At 41.1% G+C, this 22,286-nt stretch overlaps 1 protein-coding gene across 3 annotated transcripts in view; it reads right to left on the bottom strand.

The window, feature by feature from the left end:
- The window catches only part of PTPRG (protein tyrosine phosphatase receptor type G), a 683,006-nt gene extending 673,750 nt beyond the window's left edge, over positions 1–9,256 (bottom strand). For all 3 annotated transcript variants that reach the window (XM_026721752.2, XM_026721760.2, XM_087923573.1), the window contains exon 1: positions 8,219–9,256. In XM_026721752.2, coding sequence (XP_026577537.1) covers positions 8,219–8,303 — 85 coding nt within the window. In that variant the 5' untranslated portion in view covers positions 8,304–9,256. The remainder of the gene's footprint in view (positions 1–8,218) is intronic.
- Between the last annotated feature and the right edge of the window lie 13,030 nt (positions 9,257–22,286).

The raw sequence follows: 22,286 nt of genomic DNA, 5'->3' as shown, positions 1-22,286 counted from the left end.
AATGAAAGGGGAAAATCTAAATTTCCAGGGCTACAACAGAGAGGGTCAGATCTAGTAGTTTATCAATCTTTGGTTAACTTAGTCCTTAAGAATGTTAAGAGCAGCAGCATATGACTCTACTGAGAGCAGCTAACAACCATATCTTGAAAAAGCAAATTTGTTTGGATACTGACAGTGTCCAATCACCCAGAATTACGTTATCTAAACCTAAGCATCTTATTGTCAGACTTAATGTAACTACCTGGATTACAAACAGTTATCCAATGCATTAGTCTCTCAGAGGCCTGATTAGAAAGATTAGAAAGAGTTTTAAGATTATAATACAATAATTCCAATGAGCATTTCACCTTCAAATGAGAAATCTATATTCGGGCAACTGAATATAGGAAGAAAGACTAGCCTCTTTTCCTAATTCCTTTTTGTGATGCCAAGACGGACTTGAAAATTAGTCCTACTAGCATTTATCAATATGATAACTAGGTTCCCCACTTACCAAAGTAGTTAGGACTAGCAATGGAAGATTTAAAATCAGAACTAACAGGATTTCTGAAATCTGCTGGTATGAAAAAGCAGTTCTCATCACACTGTATAGAATCTTAGCCTTTTTCTCTTATAACTGATTACAAAGTACCAGACTACAATGCTGTGTCATTTTTTAAAAAAAGCAAAGGTTTCCATTAAAAGGGCATTTGGCAATACAACATCTGAAATCCAACTGGTAGAATGTTGGTACTCTAAGCATATCATGAGTTACAAGCAGTCCTGATATGCAGCTGATAATTTTTCTTTCTCGTCTTCTCTTCCTGCTGAGACCTAAGCATTTATTTGCTCTAGCCAAAATATTGCATCAAGACTATCAAGATCCTTGGATTGAGGGTGATGGCTATTCCATGTGGAAACACAATCCATTTTCTGTAACAAGCTATTTTATTTTTTTAAAAACCTCCAAGGAAAAAAATAAGCACTTATAACATCTTCAAATAATGGAGCCTACAAATATGTCAATAGACACGGATATATAGATATAAATGCTTAATAAAATAAACTCTATAACTAGTAATTAGCTTTTCCACACCTTACATGCCCACTCCAAAACCAGATGTAACATTTTCACGCTAGCCTGGGTGCAAAACCCCTTTTTCTCCCTTCCCAAGCTATATTTATTGTGATACTCAGCTTCTAAGACTCTGCAAGGTTTCAAAAGCTACACCCTTGCATCATTAACTATAGAACTAGCTTCCATAAACTTGCCAGGCGATATCAAAAGTCTTCCCTCAGCCGCTTCTTCTTCTGAAGCCTGCTTACAAGTTCATGTCTATTGCCTAGGAAAGAAGACAGAGATACTTGACATCCTTAATCTTCAAGGACTTCATTAGACATTTCCAGAAAAATGCAGCGCATGAGGGGAAAAGGAAAAAGCAGTCATTAAAATGTAAGATCTGTCATTTCCAACAAGCTCCGGGGCCAAGACAAATCTTAGAGGACCCTCTGTTCTATATTCCATGCTTTCTAAAGGACATCCCAAATCCTTTTGTAAGTTAAGTCCACATTTCAAGCACATTTTTTAAAAAAAGGAACTTAAATAGCTTACATGAATAAGATGCAAGGAACTGGCTTTTAAACGCTTACGGATACAGTAAGAAAGGTAAAACTACAAAAAAAAAATCTTGACTAGGCAGAATCTCTCAAATTGTAATAAATCTGCCTCAAAAAACTGCATATGTGCTCCAAAACAATTCAATAACAACCCCCAAGGGAAAGAGTGAAATAATAAATGAAGTTCCTAAGAAAATACATACTGCAAAGCCAATACTTTTCAAAAATTTCCACACAGGCTATGTAAGCCAATTCAACATTATTTAAACTAGATTTCCCTAGATTTAATCTTATTGAATAGGAAGCGACACAAACGTTTTGTTGAAAAATGTGTTTTTTTTTCTTTCCATGAAGTCAAAGAGTCTTTTGAACTGAGCCTGACTAAATAGAAATTTGCAAGTTGTTTTCCTGACAACAGCAGGAAAGTGGGTTTATCATGCTATCTTCTGGGATAATTTTCAACTTCCAGTCTGGATCTAATGTCTAGGGTTTCCTCGTAGCCTCCCATCCTAATACTAGCTAAGTCTGAAATTTTATTTTTTTAAAAATCAGCCAAGGGTAGCTAGATGCTGCCATCTGCTGAAAACTTTTCTATACCAATGAAATTTAAATTTAAGAATATTTAGACAACTCATCCCAAGGGACCATCTACATAATGTGTTAAGCCTGTTTAACCAACATTTGTTGAATGAACTACTGAGTCTGCAAAATCATGCAAATCACACCATTTAACATGACTCATTGCACTACAGTAATACATACTCTTTAGGTTCTTTAGTTTTACTTTACTATAGTCTGTTAATGGATAGTTTACCATTTTATAACAATCCATGATTTACAGCTGAATATATGATAAACTAGACAACTGATTGAAAAAGTGTGGCTTGGTACAGAACCTGAAGTTATCAATGTCTTCAACGTATAAAGCAGGGTTGTCAAACTCGCAGCCCACGGGCCAGATGCATTATGCACTGGCCACACCCACCCCATTTTAGCAAAGGGGGGGAAGTTATATGTCATGTGACATGTCATCATGAGTTTGACACCCCTGCTATAAAGCATCTTGTTCAAATCCCTTTGATCATAATGGACTTCACTTAAATGAAGCTATACCCCCAAAATATCCAAAATTAGAGGGTCAAAGAACTACTAAATGACTTCAGTTTCATATATGACAATTTCTTCAGCTATTGCCAATAATATTAAAGAAATCAAAGCAGGTTTTAAGAATTCAAATGTATTGTTTAAATATAGTTGTTCAGTTATTATTGCTCAAGTAGCTCTTTACCTCAAATAGCTATTTATATTTATTTACACCACCCCAAGCACAAACAAAAATTGCATACATTTCTAGAACAACCTTTAAAAAAAAAAGACAAAGGGAAGCCCAACAATTTCAGGCAAGAATATTTCATAATAAGTATGAACAGCAATGTAGCCATGGATGCCCATATTAAGAACACGTCTTTTGCTTATCGTTTAGTCTTACAAGTTACACATCGGCTCATTTTGACTTAAGAATTATGAGTTTGCAGGTTAATCAATAAGGATTGTTCATTTTAACTTTTTAGGTGAAGGCCGCAGCCCGGCTACTTCTTATTTTCCAGTCTGCTGTCTCTCCTCTCACGGCCAACTTCAGCATCTTATACTTCCTTCCACCCACATGTGCTCACATTGCAGTCTGTTTTTCCAGCAGTTGTTGTCACGTATTTTACTGTGCATTTGTAAAACCTGTCAACTTCAGTGGTATGTGAATGATTTCTCATTGCAAATTCCTCCATGCTCACCTATTTTCAATTTCTATCACTCTTGCACTCTAGTTTCTTTTTTAAAAAAGGACAAAAATTGTACTGTGGAAATCTCAGCATGACTGTTTACAGAAGTATTTCTCAACTTGGCAGCATGAAAAAAGTGTGAACTTCTAACTCCTAGAATTCCCCAGCCAGCATGTTAGCTGAGGAATTCTGGGAGTTGAAGTTCACACATCTACTTGTTGCCGAGGTTGAGGGACACAGATTTACAGTTTCTGATACTACCATTTTAAAACACAGCTAGATGTGTCTGAAAACAGTGTAAGCATATACTATGATAATATATGTAATTCTGGATAGATTTATTGCAGAATTCCCAATGTTTATAGGGGATGGGAGGGAATGGTTCATGCAAGTGGCTGGCATGCGCACATGTGTGCAGCTACATTTGCATGAGCAGCATGCACACATGCACGCTGCTCATGCAAATGGAGCGAGTGCACACATACTCACCCACTGTTCGTGAAAGTGAGGACATGTGTGCACACGTGCGCTCACCAGCCATTTCCATGTCTACTTGCAAATCCCTCACAACCCACTAGTGGCTGCGACCCACAGGCTGGGCACCCTTGATACTGATCGTAACTGATCACTTTTGCAGAACATCAACTCTGATTTACAAACTATAAGGGCGGGGCATTACACCACTATGCTTGTTTATGAGATGCTACACAGTGTGAAGCCAGCTATTGTGTTTTTTGTCACGGTTTATGATTCAATGTTAATTAAAGCCACCCAACTGTGATGTATTAGACAAGCCATAACTGAAGAAGGTATGGCTTATGTTTCTTTCCAGTGACTAAACAGTTAAAGTAAAAATACAGAAACACATAAATATATGTAAGTACCTTGGCAGTTTTTAACTTCCTACAATAGAATACCCCTGCATCTGGCATAATTTTTTACTCCAGATCTTAACAGAGATAGCTTCAGGAGTTTTCTTCCCAACATGACTGCCCTTCAGTTGTGCTAGATCACAACTCCCACCATGCTTGGCCTGCAGGCTCTTCATAAAACTCTCCAGATGCTCTGGTTGGCCTCAACCATTCAGAAAAAGTACTGTTTCCAAAATGTAGTCCCTTCCACCAACATAGAAAGGTTGACATCCTATCGCCAACCTAGCAGTGAACTACCAGTCACGCCAGAGCGAGTAAATTTAACAACCTAAAAACTATGAAGAAAGTAATCTTCTTTTCCTACCAATCAAACTAGCTGAAGAAATAAATAAAGCACTATAAAAATGTGAAGTTGCCATTATCAGTGCCTCTTCAGGGTTTAATTATTTTCAATTTCCAATTCTTTTCCAAGCCAAAGACTGAAGCAGAGGTTGGTGCAAAGTATTCTATCTCCGTAAATGTTTTAACTGTTAGCACCAAACCCCACAACTTCACTTCAGCAGCACACCCACTATCATTTTAAAACCATAAAAACATACCATTATGTACTATTAGAGGCACTGATTTCAATTAGCAGTGTCTTCATTTTAATATTCACCCTTTGCATAGCCAGGATTGTTGTTAAGTGTCATTTGTCCTAGTAGACTGTAGATGTAAGCTGGACCCTGCACAGAATATCCATAAAATGTTCTATTGCAGAAAGAGCTACTTAATTTAGATTCCACCGATATACATTCACCAGTCTTCTACCAGTGTCACATTAAACTTACATCAGTGCTTGTTTTCTTGTAGCGTTCCCACAGCCTGCCTTCTAGGTGAAATTACTGTACAATATATAACCGCGTCAGAAAGAAAGGCATCACATGGAAGGATGAAATCGAGAAGGAATCAATACAAAGAAGATAAATGGTTCTTTCTCACAAGCAGCAGCATAGCAAACAGAGGCAAGTTTTTCCCCCATGCCTTCTCGTTTCTGTTTGGCTCATTCTGAATTGGCTGGAAAAAGGTATAAAAGGGGTATGCTTCCGGTAAGATTAAACTTTTTTATGGTGTTATTGATCTCTGATTTTTTTAAACCTTTATAGTACAATCCTGTGTGCATTTTTTAGAAGAAATAAGACTACATTCAATGAGGTTTGCTCCTTAGCTAGAACATCTCATCAAAGAATTGCAACCTCCTCAAGTCTTTTTTTCCTATCCATCTTTTTATTTCATCTTATGCATGTATTAGCTATAAACATTAACATCAAAAAGATCTGTGTTCTGTCTTAAATCATAGCTATAAAGAGGTGCTAATGAAAAGTAAAAAAAAACTTAAGCCAACCATAACAAAGAAAAGAAGTTGTTTTATCAAATTAGCTTATTCATATTAAGTTAGCCTTTTAAGGAAAAAAAAAGTACTGGGGGTAAAATCAGGAAAGAAGTGTAGACACTACAAATATGAACAGTATAGAGTTAGATAAACTTAGATTATTATAATTTTTTTAAGGGTACCATTCTAAAATACATGGTATGTAATGTAATGGGACTTCTTTCCATTCCAAAATTCATACCATGTATTTTAGAATGGAAAGAAGTCCCATTACATTTTCTGGGATTGGAATAAACTAATGTGATTTTGCTCCTTACAGTTCTTCTTAGCCTAAGGATCCTTGAAATATTTTTAAGAAACAAATGATTTTAAAGCTTTTTTTAACAAAACACAAGCAGGAAGACGTTGCTTGTACCAGTGATAAATATTTTCATTCAAATTTGCTAGTCATCATCTCTTCTATAAAGAAAAAATGGAAAAGGGCAAATTGATAAACATTGGAATATTTGTTACAAACCCATCCTTGTGGGCATTTTATGCACTGTTAATAATAAATAGGCAAATTCCAGGCATTCATCATCTATCCAGCTGTGATGTGCAAAACTGTACTGAAATTTAGAGCAAACGGCAAGAGCAGCTGACACCCTTCCTTCCCTTAAATATAGGTTTCAGGAATTGTTCTGAAATGTAGCATTATCTGATCAGTGTACACATGTTGGGAGACTTTGGGGTATACATATGTTGAATGCAGTTCAGAAAAGACAAGCAACTCAGCAGTGCCTCTGCTGGCCCATTTGTGTTACAGTATGAAGGTGGGGTGAGAAAATCATTCAGAGAGAAGACATAAGCTTCCCTGACATTTTTAACTTTTTCTGGGCTCTGGGATCAGCTTAGAAACGGATATGGGCAAACGAAAATCCATCCTGCACTACAGAATTTTTCCAACAATGTTTCCACCATGCATGTTTTCTACCAAGAGAACAGGCAAACACAATGCCTTCTCTCTCTCTCTCTCTCTCTCTCTCTCACTCACACACACACACACACACACAGCCCTGCATGTCAGAAATCAGATGGGTCAAGCAAATGCCCATCATCCTAAAATGACTTTGGCTAGACTCCAGAACTGCCCGAAAGGGACCGTTCGGACAAGGTTTTAGGCAATCTATCTAAAATGTCAGAATTGATACTTTCTCTCCACCCTTGAGAGCATGATCTGACCTTCTTCTATGTCTCCCCTCTCCATCCGTACCAAGGTCAACGGCTTGACACCTTTCAAGTTCAACAGAATAAAAAGATGCACAAACAGCTATATAGGAAAGCCAAAAGTCAAGGTAAGAAATTAAGAGAACCCAGTGATTTCCAAAATAGACACGATCCACCTTGTTTCCACTTGGCTGATATGGCTAGTTTGCACACCCAATTTTTGAGAATGGGATTTTTTTTAGTTTCTCTCTCCCGCTGTCCCCACCACCACCACCACACACACACCCCACCACCACCAAGCACACATCCAGAGCTGGCATTTTGTCTCTGCCACACTCAGGGTCTGCCTAGAAAGCATTGCACCAAATGCCAGACCTCAGCAGGGCAACCAAGAGGCCAAAATAAAAGAAATCCAAGTCTGATGATGTAGAAGGAAATAAGCACAAGAATTTTTGACAGGGAGATGCATGTTATGGCAACAGTGTTTTTTTTTTAAAAAAAGCCAATTCTCCAACATTCAGATGGAGTTTCTCTGACTCTCCAACCAAGCCTACACATTTAACAAGCTCAACCAGTAGTTTGGATGTGTGTGCGTGTGTGTGTGTGGGGGGAGAATTAGGAGAAAAGAGATACTATACAGTACTCTCCATGTGGCTACTTCAAAGAGAAAGATAATGGAAAGCACTACTCAGCAAGGAAGGCTGAGTAGCAAGCAGTCGTGGCAGATAAAACACAGGGAGAAGAACCAACCAAATCAGACACATTCACTTTCTATTAAAGGCGGGGGTGGAGGGAAGCCTATTACTCCGCATTAAGTGCAGCAAGCAGCTGGTTTGAAGGTCTCCCCTCCACACATCGCTCCAACAGAAGGGCGAAGGCACAAGAGGGGCAGAAGAAGACTGCGCAAATCAAAAGCAGAAGTTGTCCGGAGAACAAACGGCAAAGGGCAGCGAGCCAGGCTCAAAGGTCTTTTTTTTTTCCCCTCCTTCTCCCCGGTTCACCCCATCCAAACCGGAGCCCCCAGAGCTTCCGCGGGAACGAAGCCGCCTCATCTCTAAGAAAAAGCCGGTTTTTCCCTGCTCGGGGAGGAGACAGATCGGGTCCAAGAAGGGGAGGGGAAAATATATATCGTGCAATGCATTCTCTCTCGCCCCTGCCTTTGGATCCCAAACTGCCCGCACCCACCGTACACAGCCCGCCGGCCACGAATGACGGCGGAGCACACAGGCGTGCAAAAGCCAAGAGCGAGAGGCTCGTCCACCGAAACGGGGGGAAGAAGAGAGAGAGAGAGGCGGGACTCGGGGCGACATCTGCGGGGTTCCTTGGCGCCCTCGCCCGCCCTCCCTTCCCCCCAGCCTCTTTCCAGCCCTCCATCCCAGGCTTCGATTGCCACTCACCGGGGAAACACACCACGTAGTGGAGCACGGAGATGGTGATTTTCAAGAAAAAGATCCAGCAACACGGTTGTAGTAGCCTCCGCATGTCCAAAACCGCACATCGGAGAAGAAAAAAAAAAATTAAAGCAAGAGGGAGGGGGAGCTCTCTTGAAACGGATTTAAAAACAAAAAAGGCGAGGATTCCACACACGCTCACGCATTCCCCCTCCAAAAATTAAAAATAAAAATAAAAAGGCAACACACACACAAAAAAAATCCCCCACAAAACTTGTGGAGGGTGACCAAACTTGTACACTTCCCTCTCCCTCCCCCCCCTCGGCTGGAAACAAAAGGAGAACAATTCTTGACTATTTTCTTTGGACGGCCGCCTCCGCCCCCCCACTCCCAGCTCCGCGCCGTTCCAGTCCTTCTCACACTCCCCAAAGCGCAATAACGCAGCTTCGCTTTCCGCTCCGGAGTTGCACGGTTTGGGATCGCCGCCTTGGGTGCAAAGACGCCCGATTCCCGGAGTTTTGAGTCAGAGGCAGCAGCGCCGCTCAAGGGCCTCGGAAGCCAAACGAACTGCTGCGGGGAAACTCGGGCGCCCGGAGCTCCCAACTTCGCTCCAAGCCGCCAAGCGAGGATAGCTGGAGAGAAAAAAGCCCCTCGGTCAGGCTCGGACTCTTCATGCGGGCAGCCTCTCGGCAGGCCAGAGGGGAAAAGGCATTCCTGCCAACGGCAGTTCAGTGAGCGGCAGAGGCGGGAGGATTTTGTCCCCTTCCCAAATGATGGGGAGCCCGGAGCAAGAAGGGCAGCAGCGGCGGCGGTGGTGGCGGCGGCGGCGAGGCGGGCTGCCCGGAGCTGCTTTCAATCCATCCCGCTGCTGGAAGTTGGGGCTCCGGCGAAAGCTGGCGAGGCAGAGTCAGGCAAGAGCTGCTGTTGCTGGAACCTTTCCATTCTTCCATACAGGAAGTAACATGTGAGCCTGGATCCTGGCTGAGACTTTAAAGCGGAGAGGGAGCGGGAGCGGAAGAGGGAGAGAGAGAGCGAGAGAGAGAGAGAGAGAAAGGAGAGGCGAGGAGAGGAGGCGGGGACGCGCGGGGGGAGGAGGAGGAGGAGGGCTTTGCGCGCACTCGAGGCTCTTAAAGGGGCAACCCAGACGCGCTTCTCGCATCCAGCGATGCCGGCAAAACGGGGTACCGCCTAGTTTCCAGCCTGTCCCTTCGCTTGCCTTGGGCACTGACCACGCTCTCGTTCGCTCGCATGCCTTGGGTGCTTGCGCTCCACAGGGCTAAAAACACACCGAGAGAGACGCTCCGCATGCATACGACGTCCACTCCAGCGAGTAGAGAGCACGTGCAGAGTCTCCCCCCCCGCCCGGCTTTCACAGGCGTCTAGAGGCCCGGCGTGTCCACCACACGCGCGCCCACCGCCTGCTGGAGGAGCCACGGACGACCGGCTCTCAGCAGTTCAACCTCGCCCTTGAAGGAGCGGTTCATTTACACGCGCAACACGCTGCGCCCCGTGATACTTTTTTTTTTTTAAAGTCTCTGGCGGGGCTACCGAAGGTGCAAACACGCTTTCTCCGAATGCGAGCGCGCACACCTGCCTTGCTTCTCGTATGGAACCCTATAGGAAAAACATCTTTTTTAAAAAAGCCACCACAAAACCTTTTAACGCAAACACTTTGCCACCCTGGCGGGCGCACAAGCCCATTGTTTTTGCTCGGAACTCTTATATTTAAAAGCTCTTCGCACATTACAGGCATTTCTCTCACACCCTTATTTTACAGCCTTTCCCCCTTTTCGGGGACACACGTTCTCCTCCCCCCCAAACACACATACACACACACGGGGGGGGGGGGAAAACACTTTTTCCAGCGCATGCGCACCCGGCCTTTGGGCTAAGCGGATTCGCTCCCTTGCCGTTCACCGCGCTCCCATTGCCAACCAACTAAGGATCCAAAGTCCGCACCGAGCGCGCCCGGACCCGCTTTCCACTGCGCGTGCGCCCAAGGCTTTCTGTCCGGAAAATCTGCAAACCCATTCCTATTTATTTATTTATTTATTTGGCTTTTCCCAAAGTAAGGCTGGCTGCTTATTTCCCCCCCCCCCCCAATTTTCTGACAGCGGGGGGGGGGGGCATAAAGCAATATGGATTTAGCATCGGGGCACCTCTGATCGGGAAAAATGCCATTGCTCTCATCTCTGTGCCTTTTTTTTCTTCCTTTTTTACTACGGTCCGATCATGCATCCTAAAATACTGGAGGTACCTTCTCAGTCGCTCTTCTGCTTTTCTTTCCTTTTTTCCCCCTTCCTTCCTGAGGTTGTTGCTTCTTGATCTTTGTTACGCGCCGGTGGTGGTTGGGTTTTTTGTTTTTTTTTAGACGATCTCAGCATTTGCGATCCTGGGAGAGAGAACGGAGAGGTTAAAAAGGACCTTCTAGCTGTGATCAGACTGAAGCAGAGCTCAGAAGCTAGGCTGATCCTGAGGGAGATAAAAGGGAGCGATTTCCTTTTTAGCCCGGCGTTTAAATAAAAAGCAATCCGGGAGAAGCGTTTTGGGGGGAAATCCCTTATCTGTAATGAGTTTTGTCCCTTCCTTTAGACTGCGAGATTTTTATCGACTTTTAGTTATAAGTAGCACCGTATTTTCCCTTTATGTCTCTCCTAACTGCTGTCTGAGAGTTGTTTTTTTCCCCTGATGAAAAGTGTAATTGAGTCAAGATAATTTGGCATTGGTAATACTTTTTTTTAAACACCCTTATCTAAATTGTATCTGAAGGTATTTATTTATTTATTTATTTATTTATTTATTTATTTGTCAATTGCTTACAAGATAATGGGTATAAGTAAAAACACAGTTATGAATAGATACATATAAGAAATATCCCCTTTCGTGTGTGCTTATCCATGTTCTATTTCATTTTGAAAAACATTCGAAAATGTGAGTGAGGACTCTAACTTACCATAAAGTTAATAAAATCGGGGAGAAGGATGGATATATTTGGGGGCGAGGGGGTTGGGGGGACATGGAGAAGGATTCGCCCCCACCCAAGAATGTCAATGGATGTCATTTAGAAGATAGTCTCCTGTGCTGCCAAAGTCCGAGAGATAAATTTGTTAAAAACTAAGAGAGAGAAAAATCCAGACAGTTCAATTAGGATCTGGCAACTATTCTCTTGTTGCTGTTTTGATTTTGGTCTTTCACCAAAGCAAATACCTGAAATACCTCCTTCCGTTTGATGTATCTAGATATGCTTGGACTAAATGAAGCCTCAACCGATATTGGTGGGGCTGCTTTATGGCTAAATCTGAATCCAATCCATTCTTTGTAACTGTTTGTCTTTAATTGATTATATGTTCACCGGTGGTAAGAGAGTAGGATAAAATAGTCTAGGTAAATAAAGTAATTGCTGTAATTGGGTGCATCAAGATGCAGAATTAGGAGCATTTTGAAAACTTGGCTTTTGTTGTTGTTTTTTACTTGTGTTGAGATAATACACCTTCCTCCCCACCACCCCCCCAAAAAAGATTCTATATATATTCTAAGCATAATGCTTGGATAGGAGTGGTGTGGTGGCTCAGCTGTTAAGATGTTGGGTTTGTCGGCTGGAAAGCTGGCAGCCCAGGTTCGAGACCCAAACACCACACGATGGGGTGAGCTCCCATCCTTGCCCCAGCTTCTGCCAACCTAGCAGTTCGAAAGCATGCAAATGGGGATAGAAAAAGAGGTACCACTTTGGGGGGAAGATAACAGTGCTCCTTGATGTCATGCTGGCTTTATTATGGCAGGAATGTCTTTGGACAGCTGGCTCAATGGCCTTGAAACAGAGATGAGCACTGCCCTCTATAGTCAGCAAAAATTAGCTGAGTAAAATCTGCAATGACTCCTTTACTTTTATAGTATTTGGATAGCCAGAGCTCCCTATCCCGACAGTGTAAAATCCCCATGAATAATCATGAAGGTGGGTGTTTTCATGCAGCTTTGCCCAGGATCTTATACTGAGTAACTTGGAAGTATGCCTTCTTATGTTAAGTTAAAGTTATTGCTACTGACCCATGGATAAATCCAGCTAAACCCAGAAAGGCTTTAACTTTTGATTAAATTATTGAGATTTAAGTGCAATTATTAAATGTTTAAAAGTACATCATTTAAAAATCAATTAGGAATGCATATGTTATTATAAGATACTGCTATTAATACCTTCGAGATAATCAACAATATAAGGTCAAGGTAGTCCTGATGTACAATCAAAATTGAGCCAGAATTTCTGTTGCTAAGTGAGACATTGGTTAAGTGACTTTTGCCCTGTTTTACAAACCTTTTTGCTTCAGTTGCTAAGTGAATCGCTGCAATTGTTAAGGGAATCTGGCTTCCCCATTGACTTTGCTTGTCAGAAGTTGCAGAAAAGTGACCACATGACTCTGGGACACTGCAACCGTCATAAAGATGAATCCGTTGCCAAGCATCTGAATTTTGATCATGTCACCACGGCGATTCTGCAGCAGTCATAAGTGAAAAATGCTCATAAAGTTACTTTTTTCAGTGTTGTTGTAACTTTCAACAGTCACTAAATGAACTATTGTAAGTCAAGGATTACCGGCATGCGCAGGCTTTCATCAAAATGTTGAAAGGTGTGATGACCCAGAGTGTAACATAAACATAACAAAATCCAAAACGTAAATAAATGTCCTTTAATACCTCCAACTTGGCCCCACTACTCAATAATTCTCAGTTGGAGATAAAACTTACTCAAAAATAGTCTTCAAAAGAAAGCAATACAGTCCGAGCTTAATGAGTAGAAAGAGGTGAAATAAAACCAAACAAACTACAATGAACGCTTCCTCTCTTGTAAGCCAAGTTGTTTCCTCCTCCGTTCCTCCCTGTGTGTCCTAGGATGCAGAGAGGATGGGCCTGGTTCTTTCTCTGCTACCCAGCTGGCCTCTGCCCTACCCCAGCCTCCTCCACAACCTCCGGAGCCACACCTGCACTCCCTGTCTTCCTCTCCCTCAGAGTCCGACTCTACCAAGGGCATGACAAAAGGTTTCTGCCATCACAACTCATGTCTCGTCCCTTTTGGATGTGCCTGAAATATCATAACCTGCATCAAAGGAGAGCAGAGTTTGCATCCCAATGACACAACATTGCCTTTATCATTTGGCCCCCTCTGCTGAGAGCTTGCCAAGAACCATACAGAGCTACTATTATCATTGTGTAGATTTTTCTGTCAACACTTCTTCCAAGGAGTTCCAGGTGATAAATAAACCTCATGACTCATCGTCTTCCTGGTGTCTTAAATGGAGGAAAGGCATGGCACAATATGCTAAATCATGGCTTGTAAACCAAACAAATGGTGATGTGATATTTGTGTTGACTTAAAGTACTGTGAATTCAACCACTTTTTTTTTTTTTTGTAAATGAGTTTTTCATATTGGACACATTCAGCCAACCATAGTGTGATCAATAAACCATGGTATCTTGTGTTGCATAATCTCAGCCAATGATGGATAGAACGACATCTAGCAAATTTCATGGCTGAGCGGAAACCTGGATCTGGATTTCAATCTGCAAATAAGGTCAATAAAATTTCACTCTACTTTGCTTGCACACATTATATACTATGGTAAATAAGTGCAAGAAAAGAATGGACAAACATTTATCCAATGGCCTAAGGATTCCCGTCTTGGACAGGAGGTTGGAATAGAAGACCTCCAAAAACTCTTCCAGCCCTATGCTTCTATGATAGATGTAATGAGCAAAAGAAACTACAGGTGTAATAGGAAAGAAAAGAAAAAGAAACACAGACAGATCTACTTTACACCCAAACCAGTGGTAGTATTCTACCGGTTTGGCCTGGTTCTGCAGAGCTGGTAGCAGTGATGAGCAGCAGAGACCAAACCGGTTCTCTCCACCATTCTGCTGTTGGGTCCACCCACCCACCCGGGCTCCCCTCGTGCACGCAAAGTGTGTGCACACAGGCAAAGCACGCCCACCGAACCGGTGGTAAAAATATTTGAATCCCACCACTGACCCAAACTATTAACTCTACGTCCCCATATAGAATGTTCATGACAAAACTGCAATGCAAATTCTATTCCATATACACTCACTCACACACACTGCAGTGTAATCATAGAAAGTGGAGTTTGTCGTTTTGCCATTTCCATGATTGGAAACAGATGCCTATGACCACACACACTTCTTCAGCAACCAATCCATATTGCATTCAACATTTGCATGACTCTTAATGTTCCCAACTCTCACTTCCTTGTTAAAAAGAGGTCAGAAACTCGCTGTCATACACCAGCTATTTTCACTTTATTTTGCAAAGGTTCATTTTGCTCAATGGACCACCTACAATCCACAACATTTCTGCTAACATTTGCGCATTTAAACTTTCTTCATTCATTTCCCCATCTTTAATGAACATTCCCAGGCTTGATCTATGTCAGCTACTAGTAGGATATGTTTTGGAGAAAATATATCCTCTCACTGGCATTGCCCCACCTAAGATCAGGAGAGAAGTTGCAGCAAGAGAACTAAGCAAGATAATAACCCTTCACATCCTCTGAGCGGACATTTGCCCCAAGCCCATCAACTCTGATCTAGGAACAATGTTATGGCAAGAACAAACATTCTTGCCATACACAAGAACAAAATGGAATTTAAAGATGGAGGAAGGAGACTATCAAGCAAGGAATAACATTAAAGGAGGATCTGGTTGAAGGATCCAACCTCCCTTATACTACTTGGAGGACCCTGAATAGGTTGAGAGTTGGAATGGCTAAATGTAAAACCAATATGCTGAATGGAAGCTCTTAGCAGATAACAACATGGTGTACGAATATGGAAAGAGGCAGAGCCTGGCTTATCTGCTGGTATGTCAGCTACTACCAGAAAACATGTACCAATAATAGCAATAGCACTTAAACCTATACACCGCTTTAAAGTGCATTACAGCCCTCTCGGAAGGATGGAAGGCTGAGTCAACCTTGACTTATTTATAATACTTAATGATTAATAATATTTGTAATACAATGACTTATTTTGACCAACAACGAAGTCAAGAAAGTGGATTCATTCTGGAAGTTTAAATATTGATCTAGACATGGAAGAAGAATAAACATTCCCCCAAGAAACAGGTAATTTATTTGGTCTAGATTTTTTGTCTTTTTTTTGCATAATATGGCATTGCAAACACTTTTTAATTTGTCAAACACAACTCCTTTGCTCTTTGATATATTAATTTTCGGAGCCCCATTCCTTGTTGCATCTTATAATCTGATATTCATTGGAAATCATTCTGTTCTCAGCCAGCTACACAGCATTGTCTGCATACAATAGTAGAAGTACACTTAGAACTAACATACTTCTAATATCAGAAATATTCTTTAAATATTTCTCCAAAATACATTTGATGTAAAAGGGAACATAACACATCATCATTTCTGCCAAATCTACAGTCAGTTTCTTTACTCATATTAATATATTTCTTAGAAACCTGCTGAAATGATACATTTAGTCTGCCCACCTGCTGCCTAATGAAAAATTGTGCATCAATTCTTAAAGCTTTCTTATTGTTGCTTTTCATGTCCTTTCAGTCAGAATTCTATAAAACACCTTCCAACCCACACATAACAAACTACCAAAAGAAGAGGATATATGTAGCTCAGGGTTGAACTATGGAGTCTTTGGTACTCTGAACTTGTTTGCTTGCAGATATTTCATTACCCACCTTGGTATTATCCAGTCCAGAGTTCCAAGGTCCAGTCCAGGGTTGTCGGCTAGTCCAAAGTTCAAAATGTCATGTGGAGAATCCACATAAATGTCATGCAAGAGCCAGTTGATTGGGCAATTGCTTCCAGAATGGGTCAGGGTTGCTTCTTAAATCAGGCTGCAGCCACCTGTTATTAATCAAGGGATTTAGTCGTTTGCTTGGCAAGGAGTCTCATAGAATGTCTTTACTCTATTTTTCGCTCTATTCACTTGGATGCAGAGAGTGGGAAGCCTTACATCCTCATCTAACTATTCCAAAGGTTCAAATGGTTTCTCTATTTGATCAACCTCAGGTGATTCTTGGCTTTGTGTCTCCTGAGGCTGATATTCTGAAGTTCTGCTGGAGCCTCTTCTTCAATATCGGAGTCATTGCTTGAGAGTCCTAAGCCATGACACATACACAACATGTAACTACACAGCCAAAAAGGCGTTAAGAGTTGTTAACCTAATCTTACGTAGCTTTTTCTCTGGTAATATTACACTAAGAACTAGAGCATACAAAACATTTGCTAGACCAATACTTGAATACAGCTCATCAGTCTGGAAACCACATTACGTATCTGATATTAACACAGTTGAGAAAGTCCAGAAATATTTCACAAGAAGAGTTCTCCACTCCTTTACTCATTGCAGAATACCTTATGCCACCAGACTCGAAATTCTAGACCTAGAAAACCTAGAACTACGCTGCCTTCGGTCCGATCTAAGAATAGTATATAAAATCATACATTGCAATGTCCTACCAGTCAATGAATACTTTAGCTTCAACCATAACAACACTAGAGCAAACAATAGATACAAACTCAAGGTTAATTGCACCAAACTTGATTGCAGGAAATACGACTTCAGCAACAGAGTGATCAATGTCTGGAATACCCTACCTGACTCTGTCGTTTTTTTCCCCAAACCCCAAAAACTTTAACCTTAGACTTTCTACTATTGACCTCACCCTTTTCCTAAGAAGTCAGTAGGGGGCGTGCATAAGCACACCAACGTGCCTACTGTCCCTGTCCTATTGTTTCTTTTATATATATTTTTAAATTTTTCTTATATGTATCCATGTATTAATGACTATGTTTTTACTTATACCTATTATCTTATAAGCAATTGACAAATAAAATAAAAAATTCCCAACCCAACATTCTCATATAGAGCAACAAACTGCAGTCATGCCAAAATTATGAGAAAGGGTGATTTAATTCAGCAAATTCTGAATTCGGTAGCTAGATAAAGACATCATATACACATCAATGTTTACCTCTTTTTGCACACTCACAGATTCCCACATTCTCATGGTATTTATTACTTTACATCAATTTTTCCCCGGACACTAACATTTATTGCGTTCAGCTATTTATTTTGTTATATATTTCTTTTTATATCTATTACCTGCCTGAAGCCAATATACCTAGCACTCCTTCAATTTTCCTCTATAATATCCTGTGAGATAAGCAGGACTAGGAGAAGGTGTCTGGCCAAAAGCCAGTCAGTAAGCTTGCATGACTAAAACTGGACTTAAACTTGGACCTTCCTGGTCCTGGTCTAATGCCTTAATCAGTATCACCAGTGGTTTTCCATTTCCCATTGTCTATATTACTATTATTCCATGCAAAACACTCTTTCCTAAATGTTCTCATGGTTGCTAACCAGCCTTCCTATTTCGCCACTCATTTTCAGAACAATGTATTATTTCCATCAAGAACACTCTTTTATGCCTATTACTACTAACATTGCTTTGCTTTTAACTATACCCATTGTATCTGATTTTTTCCCCCTATTTATGCATTATGCGGTATATTTTTTCTCATTATTTTTGGCATCAATTATTTCCCTATATGCATTTTTTTCATCCATGGCTTCTTTCACTTCTACCAGGCATTCTTTTTCATACTTCCATTTAGCTCCCCACACTACGGCATCTGTTAATCCACATCCTCTTTCTTGCCTATATTTTTCATTAATTCTATTGAGAAATAAATGTTTCTTAAAATGTTTCCATGCAGAAGTCCTATTTTTCCCCTTAGTCTCATTGTTCTACTATAAAAATTCTTATTTCGTACCTTTTTTTCACTCTTGACAGATGATGTGGTGGCTCAGCACTTAAGCCACTTTAACAGTTAAGCTGGCAGCCCAGGTTTGAGAGCTGAATGTTATGTGATGGAATGAGCTCCTGTTCTCACCTCAGCTCCTGTCAACCTAGCAGTTCGAAAGCATTAGAAATGCAAGTAGATAAATAGGTACCACTTTGGTGGGAAGGTAACAGCGCTCCATGATACCATGATGGCCACATGACCACAAAAATGTCTTCAAACAGCACTGGCTCAATAGCTTTGAAATGGAGATCAGCACTGCCCCTCTATAGTCAGCAACATCTAGCGAAGTAACTCCTTTTTACCTTTCCACTCTGGGCATTAGACGTGTCTCATATTTGAAATATTTCTCGCTCTTCAATCCTCACTAATTCTCTTGTTCACCATAAGCAATCAAATTATTCAAGCCTGTTGATAATTTCCTCTTCCATGTGCATGTACGAATAGAAATTTGCTTAAATTACATTTCTAAAGAAAACATGCCTTTTTTCTAAGCAGATGCTGACCAGTCATCGTTTTCATTCTGAATGAAAATGGCTCAGTCGTGTTCTTCCCCCCCGCCTGTCTATTTATGTGACATAATTGAATATTTTTCTTCACTGGTTCCCCATTCATTAAGACTATTGCACAGTTTTTCTAATTTTCCTACCATTGGTCTATGTTTACTGATTTTCCTATGCAGACAGAGGTGATGGCTCCCCTCATAACTTTCGATGTGAGTTCTCCCAATCTTCCTTCTATCTATGTCCATTCTGTGCCCTCTCCACAACTCCTGAGGGATGGTTGGTTATGCTGCCCATCAGTCACATTACTCCAATGAAACCTCCTTTGACACTGACATATCCAGGGAAGGGCAAATGACAACATCTGTTTTTCAGTAGCCTATGGTGACAAGGAAGGCTACATTTCCTTCAAAATGAACTACTCTGATTCAGAAACAATTTAAATCTTTGTTCTACATAGCAAGGTCAGAAATCCAGAAGCTGAAAACATGAAGAAGAGAAAAAGGAGTGAACAAATACTTATTGAACAAGTTGATCTCAAATTCTACCAAACTAAGAATTGGATGTTCTCTCTACCCCAGAACTGCACACATACAAGATTTCAGTCCAAGAAATAAAACAGAATCTACATCACAACTAGCTTCACCAATTCCTCTGCTTAAGGCTCATTCTTTTCCTTGCTGTTTTCTTGCTGTTAGCTGGGGGCTTTTCCCTTCCTTTTCTTTCAGCCAGCTTTGGAGGAGAAAGCACAGCCTCTGCAAACTCAAAGACAAAATGGTGCCTATCCTCTCCCATTATAAAAAAAAAAAAAAAAAATTCCACCTGAGAGAGGAAAGCCGCCTTTCTGATTGGTGCCTCAGCATTTTATTTTCCAGGGTTTTGGTTGTTTACATCCATTTACTGCAAGCCAATTTTCCTTTAATCTTTGCAGCATCAAGATACTCAATCTTGAAATGGAATTTTCCCACATTCACGACAATTTTATATGTACACTGATGTGCATGCATTCATTTCAAGCAAAAAGATAACATATCTTTTGAGTTGATTTTTTTCGATGACTCTGTGAACACATCCATGTAGTTTTCTGGCAACAACAATATAGAGGCGGCTTACTCTTGCCTATCTCTAGATTTATGTATTTTTTTTAAAACTATCTGGTCTAGCCAACTCTCCTAATTCTCAAGTTGTTTTCCCCATCCAGTGCTAATCAAATCTAAACTTAAGAGGTGGAGTTTGAGTACAGACAAGAACAGCTGTCAGTATTGGTATTGTTTGTTTTGTTTTTCTCATCTGTCAGAAGACAGTTTTCCACAAACTTTTTCAAAAACACAGAAATGATTGAAGACGTAAAATAAATGCAGCATTGTGTGCTACTTTGCCTTGGAAAATAGCACTAAAGTTGTGAGGTATGAGTGGAAGTAAACACGATTAAACTGCTGGCTGTTTCTTTTCCAGTATCTCATTGCCTAAGGCGCATTTCCCATTAAGAAAAAGTAGGTAACAAGTTATTCCTTTAAGACTTCAAATAGAGGAAGCTGCATAAAGGCCATGCGCCACTAACATCTTTGAAGCTTTGTACCTGGGATGATCTGCCCTTGCTGAGGTGTGCCGATTCACTCTCCCATGATTAAAATAATAGTTTTCCATGGTTTATCGAGACTGAAGAAGGGAGAAGATGACATAATGACATCTCGCTTGATGAGCAGGTTGCAAACGTTGCACTATATCATAACCCAGGAAGTAAGTATAGTGGAGAACGTCGAAGGGAGGAAAGTCAACTCAGCATTTTTCTAGGTTGCTTTCATGCAAGAGGGGAGAGCATGTGATTACTTCTTTAAAAACTTTTAAAAACAGATGTGTGCATTTGAGGGTGTGTAGAAATGTGCACACATATATAAGGCCAGCTCTATCAACAAGTGCATTTTACTTCTGGGTATGGAATAAGCAAGGCAAATTGTTGTTATCAGACAAAAGGATAGAAATCTAAAACCGAGGTTGGTCATATGTAGGAATCGGTCAAAAATATTTGTAGCCCGGAGTTGAAATGAGGGGTGCTTGGTGCTCTCTGAGCTTGATTGTTTTCTTGCAGATGTTTCACTACCCTTGAAATCTAGATGGAAACTGAACTGGTGCAAAATGCAGTAGCAATCATGCTGATGAATCATAGCTGTTTAGTAGTATAAAATTGTAGGTGGTGCAATGCCTTCTAAACAGTAGTAGGGTTCCATTTTTTTATACCAGTTCTGTGGGCGTGGCTTGGTGGGCTTGGCAAGGGAAGGATACTGTAAAATCTCCAGTCAGAGGTGGTATTTGCCTGTAATCCAAACTACTCAAAATTTCCTCTACTGGTTCTCCAGAACTGGTCAGAACCTGTTGAATACCACCTCTGCTTCCAAAGGATAGTAATGTTAACCTCTGAAATACTATATAGTTTTGGAGCCAGAGTATCTTTGAGATTCTATATTCATTAATTCTATGATGGAAAGAATCCTATAGCCCAGGTTAGCAGGTAGGAACCAAACAACAATGTGACTCCTCAATATTTTGGAAAGATGAAAACACAAAATAGAGGACACCATATTACACAGATGGTCAGCATCGGTTTTGAAAGAAGATTTGGAAAAGATTCATATTTTTTAATTTAACTGCAGTAGGTTATTACAAGTTTACACTATAGCTATCCTATGTTTTCTAATTCAAAAGGGCAGGAAATTTTGAGCAGTCATGATCCGAAAGAGTTCCATGGGCCACATAAAATCAGATGGCACGGAGGTTTCCTGCAGTATAGTATACCTCCATTCCTCATAACAGATAATCATGATTAACTCACCAAAATGGTTGTGTTCACAAAAACCAAATATAACTTAATACAATGGCCTGGTTCCTGAACCTTAATAAGACATATTTTTGATCCAGCCCCTATAATTTACTAGCCATGGTTTAGGGTTTTAGAGGTGTGGTGGCTTGGTGGCTTAAAAGATGCCAGAGAAGGTCTATACCTGTGATGGCAAACTTATGGCACGTGTGCTACCTGTGGCATCTGCAGAGCCATTTGTGCTGGCACGCGAACTGCAGGCAAACTTACCTCACTACACATGTGTGTGCCTCACAGCTGATTTTTGGGTGGTTTGAGGCCTTTTTCAGCCTCCCAAAGGCTTCAGGAAGGCTTCTGCAGGCTTCTACAAGCTTTGTAGGCTGAAATCTAGCTGTTTTGTCACTTCTGGTATTTTCAGAAAAACAGGAAGTGATGAAACGGCTAGATTTCAGCCTACAAAACTTGTAGAAGCTACAGAAGCCTTCCTCAAGCCTTTGGGAGGCCGAAAAAGGCCTCAAACCAGCTGAAAATCAGCTGTGAGGTACAGTGCAGGTAAGGGGTGGGGGGAGGTGCGGGGGTGCGGGGGTGGGGGGATTGCGTGCGCATGCATAGGGGACGTAGGGATGTGTGCATTGCCTTCTGGGTGTTGGCATGCAAGCGCAAGCATGCAAGTGCACGCAAAATTTTTGGCACAGGAGCCCAAAAAGATTAGCCACCACTGGTCTATACTCTGGTGGTTCAAGCCTTATTCCCTCATGATGGAGTGAGCACCTGTCACTTGCCTCAGCTCCCGCCAATCTAGCAGTTTGAAAGCATGTAAATGCAAGTATAATTTATCAATGGAACAGCTTGCCTCCTAGGGTCATGGATGCTTTCATCACTGGAAGTTTTCAAGAAAGGAT

The sequence above is a fragment of the Pseudonaja textilis genome, chromosome 2, assembly GCF_049901715.1.
Source record: "Pseudonaja textilis isolate UNSWEBS1 chromosome 2, rPseTex1.2, whole genome shotgun sequence".
NCBI classification, from domain to species: domain Eukaryota; kingdom Metazoa; phylum Chordata; class Lepidosauria; order Squamata; family Elapidae; genus Pseudonaja; species Pseudonaja textilis.
Note: the sequence above shows the minus strand (reverse complement) of the source record. Positions and strands in the feature narration are given on the sequence as shown.